This window comes from Leishmania martiniquensis, chromosome 32, assembly GCF_017916325.1.
Source record: "Leishmania martiniquensis isolate LSCM1 chromosome 32, whole genome shotgun sequence".
Classification (NCBI taxonomy): Eukaryota; Euglenozoa; class Kinetoplastea; order Trypanosomatida; family Trypanosomatidae; genus Leishmania; species Leishmania martiniquensis.
The window spans coordinates 630001-646924 of NC_090167.1; the positions used below are offsets into that span (position 1 = coordinate 630001).

At 57.1% G+C, this 16924-nt stretch overlaps 4 protein-coding genes across 4 annotated transcripts; all 4 read right to left on the reverse strand.

Moving 5' to 3' along the window:
- Positions 1–3140: 3140 nt before the first annotated feature.
- LSCM1_01807 (uncharacterized protein) lies at positions 3141–4031 on the reverse strand (the record flags this gene model as incomplete). The annotated part of the gene is made up of 1 exon (XM_067319407.1): positions 3141–4031. One exon carries the CDS (start codon positions 4029–4031, stop codon positions 3141–3143), a length of 891 nt encoding a protein of 296 aa, XP_067175956.1.
- Positions 4032–5360: 1329 nt separating this feature from the next.
- LSCM1_01808 (uncharacterized protein) lies at positions 5361–7661 on the reverse strand (the record flags this gene model as incomplete). The annotated part of the gene is made up of 1 exon (XM_067319408.1): positions 5361–7661. The coding sequence occupies one exon, from the start codon at positions 7659–7661 to the stop codon at positions 5361–5363; it is 2301 nt and encodes a 766-aa protein (XP_067175957.1).
- Positions 7662–10535: 2874 nt separating this feature from the next.
- On the reverse strand, positions 10536–14348 carry LSCM1_01809 (uncharacterized protein; the record flags this gene model as incomplete). The annotated part of the gene is made up of 1 exon (XM_067319409.1): positions 10536–14348. One exon carries the CDS (start codon positions 14346–14348, stop codon positions 10536–10538), a length of 3813 nt encoding a protein of 1270 aa, XP_067175958.1.
- A 1524-nt stretch (positions 14349–15872) lies between these two features.
- Positions 15873–16640, reverse strand: LSCM1_01810 (uncharacterized protein; the record flags this gene model as incomplete). Its single annotated transcript, XM_067319410.1, has 1 exon — positions 15873–16640. One exon carries the CDS (start codon positions 16638–16640, stop codon positions 15873–15875), a length of 768 nt encoding a protein of 255 aa, XP_067175959.1.
- Positions 16641–16924: the final 284 nt, after the last annotated feature.

Here is a 16924-nt window from a genome sequence, read left to right on the forward strand (position 1 = left end):
AGGAGAGAGGCGTTGATTGACGCACACGCAAAAAAACAGACAGTCCGAAGAAGAAAGTGCAAGAGGAGGTAAGTCGGTCCCAGAGACAAAAGGAGAGGAGAGCAAGAGAGAGAGTTGAAGAGGACGGGGGAATGTGCTCGCTCAAAAGGCACGAGGGCGACTCTAGTCCCGTAGGTCGCCCTCTGCTGCAGCAGCCGCGACGGGTACCCTGTCCAACAGCTGAAGGTTTGCCTGTCGCTGCGTGCTGGGGAAAGTGTGGTACTCTGCATGTCCCCTTCTTTACCTCTCCCTCCCTCCTCTCTTGCACACACACACACAAGCATTTATTCGTTTCGGTCGTTACGCTCATGTCCGAAAGGAGAAGGGTCGACATCAAAACCCGCACGGAGGAGAATAGAGAAGAATTACTACAGAGAAGCGTGTATGTATGTGTGTGTGTGTGCTTTCCGGTGAAACAAAAGGCAATGATTGACACCGAGGCACCCTAAGAAAGGACCGATACATGACGCTGTTCCCCAGGAAAGCACGGCATCCCATGACAAGAGCCGTACTCAATGCGAAGGAGGCGTTTCGCTCTATTACACGATTGCACGCTGCGACAACACATGTTCTCGCCCCCCACCCTCCACCGCTCCCCAGCGCGTGTGCCGGTGCGTGTCACTTCACTGGTCGCCCCCATCACTCACATGCGCAAAAGGTGAGAGCAACCACCGCCCGAAATAGAAAAGCAGCGCTGACATAGGGGTAAAGGATGGGAGAAGAGTGCAGTGCGTCTCCGGGAGGCTGTTAAAGGCTCCGACATTTGTCGCGTCCGCCTCCGTTAAGCTGAAAAAGAGCAGAAAAGGGAGGTCAACAGTACACAATAGCGGAACACGTGCTGCAGCCGACACGTACGCACACACAACAAAAACACACAGAAATTGAACAGGCGACTGCAGGGCGCTTTGCCAGGCAAGCGTGCGCGCCCCTTGCTCGGCGAAGTCAGACGAAAGAGAGTGGAGAGTGAGCCATCGGCACGTCCCCGTTTGCCGCCTCCCCTCCAAAACACGCCTCTGTGCCCTCTGGGCTAAGAGCGCAACCTACAATGTGCGAATAGCAACGCACCTCGTCGAGAAGAAGATTTCGTGCATGCGCCGCCCACATTTGCTGATGCACATAGACACAAGCACACACACACACACAAGCGGACGCACAGCGAGTTGCAGATAAAAGGCAACGAAAAAAGAACGCGGGGCTAAGAAAGCGGCCAAACGGCTGACAGCGGACAAAAAGCTGAAGAAAACGCGCACACGCGCCCAAGCACAGAAATGCCAATGAGGAGCACGGACGTATAGACGCGCCATTCAACATGAAAAGGGGAGAGAAACAGCAGTAGGACAGAGGCGACGCAAAAAAAACCTCTCGCTGAAGAGTCGAGCAGCGGCCTGTGCAATTGCGCGTTCATTCAGGGATACGCACTGGCGTCCTCAGGTGCACCTCGGCGAAGAATGTCTACCACAGAAATAGGGACAAGAGGGGTAAGACTACTCCCAGTGGATGCCTCCGCCTTGAGTGAGAGGAGGAAGAGCAATAAGGGGAGGCGCCGGCTGGAGAGCCCACCGGCGGCAGAAACGCCAACGAGCAAAGGGCACCACAACAGAGAGAGCCGCCTCGAAAAGAAGAATACAACGAAAACATGACCACCACACCCCGTTTCCCCATGCATTCGGGGCCCGGACAGGGGAAACGGGGAAGGGACGACGCCACACCTTTGAAGAAGGGCAGGGGTGCACGCCAATGCGTCACCCAGTTCGCCTCCTTCACGTATCTCATGTTCTCCGTACTGCGTCTTCTGATGCAAAGGACTACACTATAGCAGTGGTCTTCCCTTTTTTTGCGTGGAAATCAAAAAGCACCCCCCCGTGTATGCGCATTTAGGACGCCTCATCGATCCACATGTACGTAGCACCCCATGTAAGAGAGGAAAAGGGGGTGCGAGTTGCGTATATGTGTGCACGTCAACGGAAACATTGAAAGGCAAAAAGGAGATTGAGACGCTCCGCTCAAACAGCTTCCTTATGTATTTTTCCACTTACACTTGCAGTATTCAACATCGTGACCTTCGCCACCACAACCGCGGAAAGGGGGTTTTCGATCCCCTTTTTTCTCTTGTTGTCGAGGAACCTTTGGTCCGATTGGCCGCCGCCTGCGCGACAGCATCTCCCCTGCATTGGCCCCACGACTCTCTCTCTCCCCTCTGCGTCGACGGAGCACTTCACCTTCGCTCGAGACCGTCGAATGAAAAAGATGAGAGAGAGGGGAGTAAAGAGGCTAGCAAGGGAGATGATCCCTCACGCAAGGCCGTCGATGAGCACATGCGTCTTGCATGCACCCGCGAGAGGGCGGAGCCCCCTGTCTCTTCCAGCGGCCTTCCTCGCCCAGCGGAGGCGATGCGACGGACAGGAGTGGGAAGCGAAGGGTTGGCAAGCGGGGCTGGCGCTCGAGACACGGGCACTGGAAGTAGCGGGAGAGGTCGCGCCTCACAGTCACGAAGGCCGCTGCCGAGCAAGATCAGCAACCCCGAGAAGCGCTGGGGGGCTGCCATGAACACAAAAAGACGCCGCCCCCCTCCCTCTGGGCAGGGGACAAAGAGAGCATGCAGACCCCCCACCGGCTCTCTCCCTCGCCCTCTCGCCAATCGCGCCGCGCCGCTAAAAGCCGCCCTGTGTGTCCTCCCCGAGATAGGCGCGGAGGGCGCAGAATAGAATGCAAACGAAAACACAACAGCAAAACGCACTTCGCCGTTTGTGCACCGGCTCCGTCACCTGCGCTCGCCGGCGCCGTTGGGTGCAGAAAATCGAAAAAAGAGGAAGAGGGAAGAGGAGAAAGAAGGCGGAACGTCGACATCCGACGTCACGGCCGCAGGGCCGCCCTCGCCATGGCATGAAATCACTTGCGGGCAGGAGCGCGGGCGACGACGTAAAAAAAAAATAGCGAGACCGAAGAGCCTTAAGAGGGGGGCGAGGAGAAAGGCGAAGATGTGCGCTTTCCCGCAGAAAAAAGAAGCGACGACAACCGTGAAAAGAGTGACGCTGTGGGAATATAAAAAAGTGTTGCAAACTCTAGACGAAGTATGCAAAGCGTCGCGAGAGAGGCATCGCTCAGCAGCCTGGCCAGCCCGCTTCGCTGTCAAGGCTGTCGCCGTCCTCACTTACGTCTCTCAACGTCACACGAAGGCAATGACACAGGGATCGCCAGACCGGCACAAACCGCTTGTCCATGTCGTCCACATTAATCACAGTAAGACGGTCCGACATGTCATCCTCGTTCTGCCGGCGCGACTTCATGCCCAGCAGGCGACGGCTACGGTAGATTTCGTTGATTAGTTTCACATCCCCCGTAAGGAGTACCGTCTTCACGCCATGCAGCGCCTGAAGAACACGATGCATGACGCTATCGGCGGCTTGTGCTTGCCCACCGCACGGAGTGAAGAAGACCTGTCGCTTCTCCACCAAAATCTCCCAAATGGAGCGCTTTGCGGTGCCGGTGCGATTCATCGACAACGCGCGATTCGGCAGCGGCTCGCAGACGGTCTCCGCGTTCGGCCACGCACGGTGATGGCGCGTGAAGCATGAGCCGAAAAAGCACCACAGAAGCACACGATTGAGCAGTTCCACGTCTGCGTACGGCGGAATGGACTTGAACTGATTGAAACCGAAGTTGTCAAGATCAACGAGGACGATAACGGGGAATGCGCTCGGCTGCGCAGACATCTCCGAATACCGTGAGAGCACACGAAGGGTCTCGCACTGTGTGCAGTGACAGCTCTCCGACATCCACGCGTCGCCGCTCACAAAGTGAGAGTCATGGCGCGCGTCTCTGTCGTCACACGCACCGGCTACAATGCTAAAGCCCTCTTCACCAGGACGATGGAACCGCACAAACCCCTTGCTGCCCTCTTCTATGGCAGCCGAGCCCCCTGAGGCATGATCAGAGTTTTCAGACGGTATCGCCGAGACGCCCGTGTCGTCAAAGGCAACTTCTTTGAACATCACTGCCCGCACGCGCAGGGCGAAGACTCCCCCCTAAAGATAATAATGATTAACAAGAACAAAGATGTCTAGGTGTATGCTCTCTCTTAAAGTGCACACCAGACTTTTAAAAAAGGGTGAGCAGTGCCGGTGCGACCTTAAGCTTAGTCAGAGAAACTTATGAACAGGTTTGTGCCGTTTCGTCTGCGTTCAACTCCCGATTCTGTCGGATACCTTTGCCCAGCCCGCGGCTGGCGTGTGCGTCTGTGTGTCTGCGGCGAGAAACCGTAGGCAGAGAGAGAGAAAGCTCAATGCCTCACAGTCACGAAGAAACAAAAAAAAAACACAACCCCTTCGGCACAGTGCAAAAAGCGAATCGCCCGGCTAAGGCGCCAGAGAAACAGGGGTAATAGAAAGACAAGGAAAAGGTTCTCCTCGGCCTCTCCGCTGAGTGTTTGCCGGACTTCTTCCAACCATGCGGAGAGACGATGACAATGCGATACGTCAATGACGCGAGGGTCAACACAGTCGATTCAGGTGGCGAGGCGAGCGAGAGCGCGTGTGTAAAGGCACTGGTGAAAGACGCAAAGGGAAGGGTGCGCCGGCAGCGAGGAGGAGGTATGCGATGTAAAAGGATGAGGTACAAGTATGATGGGATTTATAACCAAAGAAACAAACGCACTACGCCGGGGCCGAGGAGAGGGCGATGCACAATTAAATGCAGTGAGGGCGAGCGCGAAAGATCCGTAGACGCCGCCGAAAGATGTGAGAGCAAACGGCTCGGTGGAGTTTGGTGCGCGGAAAAGGCAAACGCGTGTGTGTCGTTGTGGATCGCCGCCACACACGCACATGGGAGCCATGGCCATGAGAAGAGGGGAGAAAAAAAGAGCGGATCGTTCATGTGATAGAGCGTCGCCGTGTGATGGGGAGGAGGGCAGTGTTCGCTCCCCCGAAGCATGCGAAGAGAAACCCCGTGAGACGGAAACCGCGTAGAGGTGGCGGGCGCCTGTGAAAGAAAGTTCAGAGCGATTCCTCACCTCGATGGGAGTCTGTCGGCACCTATGGGCGCCTGCTGCACAGCCACCCACACGCGCAGCACTGCGCGCTTACTGGCTCTGTTGCTATCTGGCACTCTCTTTGTCCGTCTCGTGCTTCCCCCCCTGCAGGCCTCTGCAAATACCTTGCAAGAGGAGGTGCAAGAAGGCAACAACGTTTCAGGGACCGACTCACACACAGGGGATGCGTGCGGCCCGCGATCAGTAACAGCCCCACGCCAGCTGCGGCACCCACGATACGCGCGCCCGCACACACACACAAACATTTCTTTAACAGCGAAATGAGGAAAACGCCTCACTCCCCCCGTGCTCTCTTAAGCGACTGCTGCCCCAGCTCTTCCTCTTGGTAACATGCAGTGCCGACGGAGGATGGCGCGAGGCCGCCACCAGCATCGCCCCCATTTGAGGCCATCGCCGCTCTTTGAAGAGCTTTCGAGGCTGTGCGGCGCTCCCAGCACAAATCCTCGAGGCCGCCACCCGCTGCTGCTCGACGAAACGAGCCCCCTCCCGTCGTTGCCGGAACGGCGTAGCCCAAGAGCGCAGGAACTTGAGTGGCGCCGGCGAATTCGCCACGCAGCAAGTGCGCTGCCGAAACAACCGGAATGGCAACCAAATTGACCCACTCGTCCCAAAGAGGACTGGGGTCACCACCGACAGACACCGCAGCGCCAATCCCCCTCTTCAACCACTGTACAGCCCTCCGGTAGAGGTCCGCCTGCGCCTCAGTCACGGAGGATGCGGCGGCAACGTCCCGACGCAGACTCTCAGAGATACGATGAACACAGCGTCCAATAATCCCGAGAATAGGAACTGCAATGGATTCGTCACCGTGGTGCGTAGAGCAGCTGGCTCCCCGTTCAGACGCTCCCCACATATCGCACATGTCCAGAGCAGCTTCCACCAGTCTCTCTAGCCGCGCCGTCGAGCGATCCGGGAACTGCAGCATTGACATGGTATCATACAGAATCAGCTTCAGCTCCGCCTCCAGCAGAAGTGCGCGCTGCTGCACGAGCGCATCGTGCCCGCCTTGAGCCTCCTCCCAGTGCGCCGTCGCGTCCAGCAAATCGCCCAGAAGCGCGCGGCAAAAGGTCTCGACGCCAATTTCGTTCATCCACGCGTGTGTGGCCGCTGCTGCCGCCCGCAGTCGGGCATCAAGCTTTTCCTTCTTGGTGAAGGCAGCAGCCGCTGCGTAGTAAAGTTGCGCGCAGTGCACCACGGAGTAGAAGATGGCACGCAGTTTATCGACATTGACAGCGACCCCCTTCAAATAGCCCAACTGCGCCTCCGCCTGCGTGCACGCTGCCGGGTTCTGCACAAGAGGCCGCTCCGACACAAGAGCCCAGGTGAGGCACACCGAATGGCGATCCAGCAGAAACATCCACAGGTCCGCGTCGTCTGGCGCCGCAAACATGTCCGTTACAGACCACCGATGGTGGGAACTGATGTACATGGCAAACCATCGGTGCAGCAGATGCAAGTAAAGCTGTGTCTGTGACCCATTCAGGCCGTGCCACGGTCCAGTAGGCGAGCTCACCTCCCTGTGCTCCTCGATCAGCCGCTGCATAAGGAGCCCCAGCGCAGGAAGACACCCCTGCCCTTTCGGAGCCTTCATGAGCACCCTGACCAGTTCCTCCTCCAACTCCTTCACACGCAAATGGGAAGGGGTGGACGACGGATCGGGCGTCCCGCTCGCGCCTGCGGACTCCGCTCTGTCGACAGCGCCTGTCTTTTCGGCGTGCACCAAAGATGCAGCCTGCATCCAGGATGAGCGTAGCGCCGCCTGCCCAACGGCGACGATATCCTTTTCTTTTCGGCTATCAACCTCGTCCTCTTTATACTCATGGAGCAGCTCGGGCAGGGCAGCAGAGGGCACTTGCAAGTCACGCTTGAACGTTCGCCGCACGAGCATCTCCACGACTGGCTCGGCAGACTCGCCGAGAGCGGGCAGAACACTTTCGCTGAGCCACCCTCGCTCTACGCTCCCGATCAGCGGATAATCGGTGAACAAGTGTGTCGATTCAGCGGCGAGACGCGCAAATCCCTGCAGAGGCGTTGCCAGTGCCGCTTCCACCTCCGCCAAACGCGGCGCTGCGTCAGTCGCCACCACGGAGGGAAGCGATAAGACAGCATCGCTGGCTTCCTCCAGTACTGCAGCGAGTCCTGCTCTTGCAGCGCCTCCGCAGCCCCAGCACAGTCGTCGGTAGAGGTGCCAATATGCAGCGACAAGCTCTGTCTGCACTCGCTGCACTTCGGGAGATGTGGAGCCGGATGACCCATTCCCACCAGGACTCCTCGCAGACGCCGGGCCCAGCTCGCTCAGACCAGCAAGCCACTGCTCCCAGCGAACCGCTGAGAGAGGCACGCACCGCACGCTTGCCTCGTACACGGCGTAGTAATGTCGCAGCCCCTGCGCGAGCCCACTCTCAGAGAGGTGCTCTTGTGCCCTCTGTGTCTGCCAAAGATGCTCAAGTGCATCCAGTGTTGCATACACCGACGCAACGGAAAGAGTCTGTGTGCCCTTCTTGACGTAATCGCCGCCACACGCAAGCAGCGGTGTAATCTCTGTGAAGGCGTTCGCATGTTTTAACGCCGCCATTCGCGCTCTTGTTTTTGTTGTTGCTGTTGCGTACACTTCACTGAAGACGCACATGCACCTTTCCTGAAATGAGGAAGGTGCTGTCGCCGCTGTTGGTGTTCGCCGCTCAGATGGACAAACGAGGCCCGGCTCGAAAGCAGAGCGAGAGGCACAGCGGAAGAAAAAAGACGAGGGCTAGTAGCGGTGGACAGGTGAAGGGGCTCAATGGAGAGTATTGCATAGAGGAGGCAAAACGGGACGGTGAAGAATTCAGTGACCGGCAGGGTTGCTTTGGGAGTAAGAGGGCCCTGTGAGGGCATCGCGCTCGATTGGTCGGAAACCAAAAGAAGTGCGCCGTACGGCTCCCTGGTGAACCGAGGCAGCCGCGCTCAGGCGGCTTTCTTGAATGCCCCTCTACTCTGGTGTCCCCCACCACCAGTCTACCGAGGAACACGTGAGATCACAGTGTGTTCTGGACACCCGATAAGGAGTGCAGTCCTTCCTGTTCTGCCGCAGGACGTCCGACAGCATTCTTCTGTGTATGGAGGAGTATGCCAGTGTACAAGTATATGTGAGGCTAGCAACGAGAGCACGACGCGCGCACGCCACTTCCTCCTTCTGCTTCTCTTCGGCGCGACGGCACCACAGAAGCGACCATCGATCACCCCAAAAATCAAGTGATGAGGCACCACAGCACCCAAGCTCGGTCCACTGGCACGCATGCGCATCCTCGAAACTAGATCGTTCCCTCGCGCGGCCACACCAGCCCGCCTCAATGTCTGATAGCAGTTCAAAGATGGGAGAAGGAGGTGGCGCAAAACGAGAAGAGAAAAAAATCCTCGACTCGAGAGCGTCAGCAAGCATAAAAAAAAGGAGGAAATATATATATATAAGGGAGGAGCCACAGCAAAACCACGATACCAAATCTGACCGCACAAGATGTCGCGAGACCTGCATGCCGAGTGGCATGAGCGGCAAATGTGATCCATCACGCCAGGTGAGAAGAGAGAAGACACATACAGGTGCTTCGTTGCGGCGATTCACACAGTGCCCCCCCTCCCTCTGTGAACACAACCGCAGGCACACACGCACACATGCTACGAAGGAAAGATGAAGCACAGAGAGGTAAGAGCTGCGGACCCTGAAAAAGGCGAGCACTATATGGCAGAACATAACGGTAGCGCTAAGAAAGCAACTGCTCGGGAGTTCCTTAAGCTGCGGAAAAGCCCGAAAAGAGGAAGAGTAGCACGTTGTCTCTCTGTCCACCAGAGAGTCGAGGGGGGAGGGAAACAAGGGGCTGTACTGCAGGCTTAGAACGGGTCTGGGGGAGGGGGGCACGTTTCACGGAGCCAGGGACGGTCATGTAAAAGGCTTGTATACCTGAGCAGATCAGATCCTGCCCAGCGGATGTAGGAAAAATCAGGAGAAAGGTTGCGTAGTCAAGGACCAACAGCACCTCCTCTAAGCGGCGGTAATTAGTCGACCCCGAAAATCGCGCAAGCAGATAAGTTGTTCATTGTTTCCCTCTGCGTCTTGGGTGTACTGAGCGCCCTCACTGGCGACGAAGACGACGGAGAGAACGAGCAGGAAACAAACAAAAAAAGAGAGATGCAGCGGAGTAAGAAGCCGGTATACTGCAAAAAGGAGGAAAAGACACCCACCAATACACACACACACAGACAGACAGAGACAGAGAGAGCGAAAGTGTGGAGCAGAGGACACAACTTCGCTCATCCTTTGCAACTCAGCGACATTCCTCATGAAGGTCAACATGCGCAGGGGTACAGCAAGCACCGAAAAGGAAAAAAGACATGAAATAGGGAGATTATGATGTGTTGGGCTTTTTGTTTTGTATCTTTAGAGGGGAAACGCGAACGAAATGAGTGAAAGCAAAGATCCTCCCCTCCCGAATGAAAGGGAAAAAAGGCAGTGTGGAACAGACGCACAAACGGAGACTTACATCCACACGCACATACACGCACGAAAGAGAAAAAAGTGGAGGCACAGCGTATACTAAACAGCGTCCCCACCCCTTCTTCACCTAACCACACACACACATATATATACAAAAAAGGAAGAAATGAACGCAGGAGACTCCGAGGGAGGCCGAGGGAGATGCAGATGCAAGGCGAGAAAATCGGCGGAGAGAGAGGGGGAAGAAAGGAGCCGAGAAAGGGGGGCGCAGGCGAATAAAAATAAGACGACGACAAGAGAGGGCGGCTGGTGGAGGAGAAAGAAGGCGAAAACGTACCAACGAAAGGCAACGCTCCCCATCCCTCACAACCTCAGGCGGCGGTTTACACCTGTGTGATTTCATTCGGACTATTTATTGCGGCAACACACGGTTCCGCTGTTTCGGCGCCCCCTCTCTCCCCCAACTGCATCACCATTTTGCTGTCGATGCCGAAATGCCACGCCTTTTATTTCGAGAAGAAACAAAGAGCGCGGCCGAGCTCACTCATGTGAGAAACATGCTCCGACAAAGGCCTCGGGGGAGGAGGGGGGAGTGTCACCACGTCCACCCGTGTACCCGTCACCCAATGGAGAGGGCTACTGGAGGAGGTAAAAATGCGTACGAGAAGCAGAAACGCAACCTCCTTTACACAGGCTATCTAGGGTGCGCCTCATCTTGAGCGGCCAAACACGCTGACCACGAGCACACTAAATAAGCGAGGTGGCCGCCATGTAGTAGCAAGGAGAAGTGCAGAAAGGAGAAAGTGAACCAATCTGCCAGGCAGTCACGAGCGAGCGCTTCTCGATTCACCAGCCAGATGGCGCTCACTCTGCGAGACTCGCCATAGAATCTCCCTTTCGTCTTCCGCCGTTCCCCTCTCGGCAGCCATACCCACCACCAGCCACCACACAAGGCACAGCCCATTTCACACACCCGCCGCGCTATACGTGCCGCGACTTCTCAAACTCGTAGACCTGAATCATCGGTTGCAGCAATTCGCCCATAGACTTGAGCAGGAGCTCGAATACAATCACGGTGGCGTTGAAGGCTTGAATGTCGTCTCGACTGATGGTCGTTTCCTTCGAGATGTGCAAATTCATTTGAAGCACGCGCTTGAGGAGATCCTCATTGTTCGCGTCCCGCAGCGCAGCAGGGTCCTTGCCCTTCGACAAGGCCTCCTCCACCATCGTGGAGCTCACGTACATGTTCAGCGCCTGCTTCTCTGGCCCGTCCACCTGCTGCACGGCTGCGTAGAAGTTCCGCTGAATGTTGCCAGTGACGTGGTGCAGGCTGCGGCACGCGAGGTCCATTTTCCATATCGTGTGCAACGGCTCCTCCATCGACCAGGTGCGCCACTTCTCCGTCGCGTCGATCATGCACTGAAAAAAATGATGGATGAGCTTGCCGGCGTCCAGCAGGAAGGGCCGCGTCATCTCCATCATGTCACGCAAAACAACCCCCGGCGGCTGCTCGCGTGGTCGGTGCAGCCGCTCCATCGCTGCCACCAGCGCCTCCTCCAAGGACATCACCTCGTTTATGCCGAATCGAAGGCGCGCGCAGGCAGCGACAGGGTAGTCGCCACCGCGGATCGTGGGCTCTGTTTCGCACTTGGGCATCCACTCCGCGTAGGATTTCAGGAGCGACTGCTGCGCCTTGACGAGGGAACGCGCCTTTGCGATGAGAAAATCCGTCTCCTTCCCCTCCTGTGTGATAGGGGCGCACCCCAGGCTCACAATCGTCTGCGCCAGGTCGTTCATGCTCATGTAGCATTTCGTGCGCGTGTTCCACAGAACGCGGATCGGGTCAACAGGGAAGATGAAGGTACAAATCACGTAGTACGAGATAAACGCGAAGACGTTGTCCGCCAGGCGCGTCAGCAGCAGAGCCGGCGTTGGCGCCAGCCGGAGGCCCGACACGCTTGTGACGCTTGCGTACTGCGCACCCGTGGCGTACACAGGATGCTGCGAAAAGCACATGGCGATGAATACCCACGTCATGGTAAGCAGCGCTTCCTCCGTCAGGTTGTGCGACTTGCTCGCGGTGATGTACGCCAGCGATGCACCAATGCACAGACCGCATATGCGGTGGATGCCGACCGCGAGCGTCTCCGAGGCGGTCTGCTGCGCCAGGCGGATCAATATCGTCATGCCAAAGTAGTACACGTTCTTGTGATCGTAGTTTAGGGTGAAGGCGCAGGCGACTGCAAAGGCGCCGGTGTAGCGTATCGTGTCCTTGAGGAGGCGAATGTCGTACGGCGTGCTCAACGTGAAGCGCTTCGGCAGCTCCTCCCAAAAATCGTTCCAGCGGTCGTAGAAGAAAAAGTTGAAGGCGCGGCGCCAGATGCTGGGATACAAGGATGAGTCAAACGTCTTCATCGCTCGCTCGAAGCGCTGCAGCTCCACAGCAATGTCGATCAAGCTAAAGTGGAAGCCCAGAAGCCCGAGACAGTAGTTCATCTCATCCACCGACAAATCGCGCAGCACGAGCAACTTCACCTGCTCTTGTTCAATGATGTCTGACAGCGTCTGTGTCTTCTCCATCATCTCGTCGAAATTTACGCGCGCCACAACGGTATTTGGGTCGATGCACCCGCCGATTTGCACCAGCAGCCTCATCAACTCACCTGCAAGGTCCATGGCTGGGGTCTGCACTCGCTTTTCGACCTCATCGATGTCGCGCCGGATCTGACTACGATGCAGCCAGTTCGTGTGCTGCAGTCGGTTCGCCGACGCCGCGGACATCGCGTAGAGGTGCATTTTGATGCGCTGCAGCATCACGAGACGTTCGCGACGCAGGGTGTTGTTCAAGTTCAGCTCGAGCGGCTCGTAGGTGGCGAAGTTGATCTCCATGTTCACCTTGGTCGTCGCCTGGTGGATCTTCGCGAAGGGAATCTGCGTAAGTGCCATCTTGGCATCCATGCTCACCGGCGCCCAGAAGCTTTTCATCGCGTTGCCCACACCAGCGCTATACAGCTTGTGCAACCCAAGAAGACCCTCATCCGCTTTCCGGCACGCTAACGTTGGGTACGGCAAGAGCGACGCCAAGAGAGAGAAGCCAGCTGCGATTATAAAGTTCAGGGCGAACTGCACCACGAACGTCAGCGTCTCTCCGCCGGGTGAATGCTCCATCTGCATGATGATTATCGCGAACATCATCATCAGTCGCTTGGCTGGCAGATTGCCGAAAAGAGAGAAGAGGGCGCAGCCGAAGATGACGCCGCACCACCAGCCTGGCACGTTGTGTTTCGCGCCCACCGCGTTCATGATGATACCCCATGCCAGAAAGGCCGCAACGGTGTGGAAAGCAACCACCGCCATCAGCATTGTAGCACCGAGAGACGGACGGACAAATAGACCGGCAATAATCGGAAAGAGGGAGCCGGCGACGAACCAGTCCTTCGTCTTGGGGTGCTGCATGAGCAGAAAACTCGGTAACACAGCGAAGGCAGTCACGCGGAGGCTGTAAAAGGTGTTGCCCGAGAGGGCCTCCGACTTAAGGCTTTCCCACACTGCCTTGAAGCTCACTGTGTCGTCCTCCAGGTTTTCGCGCGAGAGGCACGGAAGAGCCTCGTGCATTGGCATACGCCGGTAGTTTTCCGCTGCCTTTTCCTCCTGCTCAGAGATGCTAGAGCTCGATATACCTCCGTTGGTGACTGCGGGGGCGGCACGGCCAGCAAGACGCGATCGCAGTCCATCTGGGTGAGACATCCTGTCTTGACTGCCGTCGCCGCCAGTCAGGAAGGAGGACTGCTCGTGGAGCTGCATCGGGGAGGTGCGCCTCAGCGCAGGTACCACATTGGCTGACATTTCCGCGAATAGCTGATGCGCGTGGCATTCCGTGGCGGCACCGCCGGCTTCTTTACCAGACCTTTCGCTGAAGATACTATCCTGCGACGAGGGACGGCTATGACCAAGCCGAGTGTGAGAAGAAGCAGCGCGCGCGGTTGGTGGTGGAGGGCTATCGCTTTTCGGCCAAGACGACAACTCTTCGGAATCGCTGCCCCCTACGAAAAACGCAAAGCTGTTGATGGGGTCGTTTTCATCGAGTGGCTCCATAATCTCAGCGTTGCCGCGAAGAAGTCCCTCATTACGGCCACCAGGTACTTCGACCATGAGACCGTGGCTACGCCCGGAGTGAGAGCGCGGCCCTGTGCGTGGCGCTGCCAGGCTGCGCCCCTCGACCAAGGCTGGCGCGGAGCCCGGCGTAGTGGGGTAGACATGAGAAAAAGGATGCGAAGAGTGGCTCCAAATCAGATCGTTCGCCACTGGGCGATACCGCTTGCCTTCCGTCACGATGATACTATGCTGACGCATAGGCGTGATGGGGGCATACGTGTCAGACGTGTTCAACGGTGGCTCCGCCGCGCCAACGAACGTAGCATCTATCCTCTCGCTTCCATCCTGGTATCGGCCGCTACGCAGCTCCGCTGGGCATCTTCCGGGGCCTGAGCCGGAGGCATCCGCCAAGCCAACGCTAGAGACGCCGGCCCGCAACGGCGGGGGACTCGATCGGCCGCTCTGTGTAGATGCGGGATCCAGTAGCTGAGCCACCTGCGAGCGATCCACAAGGTCCCCTGCAGGCCCAGTAGCGCATTGTGATGCAACAGGCGTGTTGGAGTCCACGTATGGAAAGCGTAAGTGGTCATCTACGCAGTTCCTCTCGTCTTTCCCGACGCCAGGGCTAGTAATTGTATGCAGACATGTTTCACGATGTGCAGGCCTTTCGGGTGGGGTGGCGCTGTTGGTATTCTGCATCCAATCGATGAGGCACCAAGGCGATTTGGCGGGTCTGGGAACCAGAAAAAAAACACAAAGCACGAGCAGATAAAGATGAGATCGGGGTAGAGGGTCCATTTAATGGCGGCGTTCGTCCCACGAAAGATTCGGAGGCATTGCAGACAACCGTAACCATAGGGGGAAAAAAAAGAAACGTCTGTGAACGCGCAGGTGCACAGAGCAACGAAAAAAAAAACAGGGCCAACCTATGCCGTCCGAACACATTCTCCGAGAGACATGCGGATAAGTGGAGCGCAGCGGACCGATGTGCGGTAGATGCTCCCATTTGATGGCTACCACTGAAGTAAGCACGCCCAACCTTCAAAAATATGCCGCGGGTTCATTTTTTTTTCTTCATGCCTTATCCTCTCTCTCTGTGTATATGCCTTTACTCTCGCATCGCCCCACATGAAGTCGCACTCACAGGACCAGTCGTGGCGCCGTCTTGGTTAGGGTGAAGCACTGCCACACATGAATCAGAGCACCGTATTTACACGGTCATCTGAGCACGGCCTCTGCTTCGTACTCGATCCACTCCATTAATTCGAAAGTTGAGACGCATCAACGCGGGTCAGTTCCTCGTATCCCTGACAGCGACGAGCCGCCTCCGGGTGCGGCCAGGCCACGTGTCCATGACATCTGAGGTGGCAGGGTAGATCTGTCGCTATTCACGCCATTGCTCAGGTGGTGGGTGGCGCTGCATCGGAGTGAACTGCCCCAGTACGCGCCATCGAGCCATTTGCGGGGTAGGGTGAAATTGGCGGGGGAGGGGGGATTCTCCGCGTGACTTTGACAGGTCCTCGCCCTCTCCACACAGAGGTTCGTGTCATGGGGAGAAACCTAAGCCGCTGCGAGGGGGATTGCGCCGCCTGGCGACCGGCGTGATGGGCACGGCGGTGAGGCGGCCTGCGAAAACGGGTGAATGGTTCGGGCTCGGGTGCGCACAGGCGGTATGCTGATGACTGAGCGGGCCGGTCGCTGTAATAAGTCTGTGCTGTTGCTTGCTGCCACACCATGTTGGCTCTGGCAAGGTGGGACGGAGGGAAGTCGGAACTGCGCAGCACGGCAGAGTTTAAACATCAGTAGCCGACAATATCGTGACCATCTCGGTGAGCGCCTCCCTCCTTTCCTTGCCCATGAGACCAAGGTGTACTTTCTGGATACCCACATCTATAAATATATCTCAGACTTGATGGCTAGTGTGCCTGAGGGTGCCATCGTTGGCACAGTGGATCTATGACAGTATGCGTGGAGGCCATTTTACCCACGCATGTTGTGCAGTCGAGCTCCTTCAAAAACTGCGAGGCGCGTCACCTGCACACGAGCGCACCCGCAGGTCAGGCGACATTCATCTTTCGCGGAACACAGTAGCACGCACAGATGAGGTGCTGATGACTCCCTCATTGCATGCAGGTGCCATGCAGAGATCCTTCTCGGACTGAGCCGCGAGCCGGTTCTCTTATCTGAACACACTTGCCGTTCTTCTCATCGCCATCGACGTCTTCAGCGCTTGCACGCCATCTTGGCAAAGAAGTCGGACAACTTCATCTGCAGCTTGGGCGACTCCTTCACCTCCGGAGAAGCTACGGGCTCTCCGGCAGTCTCCTCACGCGCCGAGGAAGAAGCCGAAGGACGACGTGCCGGTGGCGAGGCAGAGGGTGACCCGGTCTGATGCTCGGGCGAGGTAGAGATGACTAACTGCGAGGAGCGCTCCTGGGGGGTCAGCAGCATGGTATCTAACGAGGTCGCCGAAGGATGCTCCTCTTGCAGCGAGCCGAAGGAGAATGAGCGTGCGGCAGAGACAATCTTCGGCTGTGTACTGGTGCTATGAGTACTGCCATCGCAACCCTGAACTAACGATGCCTTCAGTACTTCAGGCTTTCGCGCAATGGCTTTACCAAAGGCGGCATCTGCCGAACGCTTCAGGCCGACAGCACGGTCATCGCTGAGGAGAGCAACTCTGGTCTTTCCAAAGAGTAGTGCATCCATTTTTTTCATCCCATCACCACCCTTGCTGGGCAGCATGACGGTCAAGCTTGCAGAAACAAACGAGCATTCACGGTCGCGAGGGGCCGCTGCAGTCGACGGCATGCTTGATTGCGCTGTGCTTGTTGTTGTTGTCGCGCTGGCCGACCTCGACTCGTGTGCCCTTCCTTTACTGTCCATGCCCAGAGCTTCGGGTGCTGGCATCCCTGACAGCCTCTGAGGGGGTTCTATCGAGGTGGTTGCCGTCGCGGTACACACCTCATCGTCGTCAAGCAAAAGTGCCATGGCCACGAGGGAAAAAGAAAAGGGCTGCTAATGTGCACGCCGATTCGAAAGCTTCACGATAATCTATGCTGCCCCGGTCGACGTTATGAAGCCACAGCAGTTGGAGAAGGGGCCGTAACAAAGCGCGGGCAAACAAAAGCAGGGACGGCAGCCGAACAGCAGTACTGCCAAAGTCAACCTCCGTCGCCGAGGAGGCGCACAAGGAGACGAAGGGGTGGGGATGTCAGTCAGTGCATGGGCAAGAAGAGGTCGGTCCACAAGATGCGTGCGCAGGTGTAGCCGAG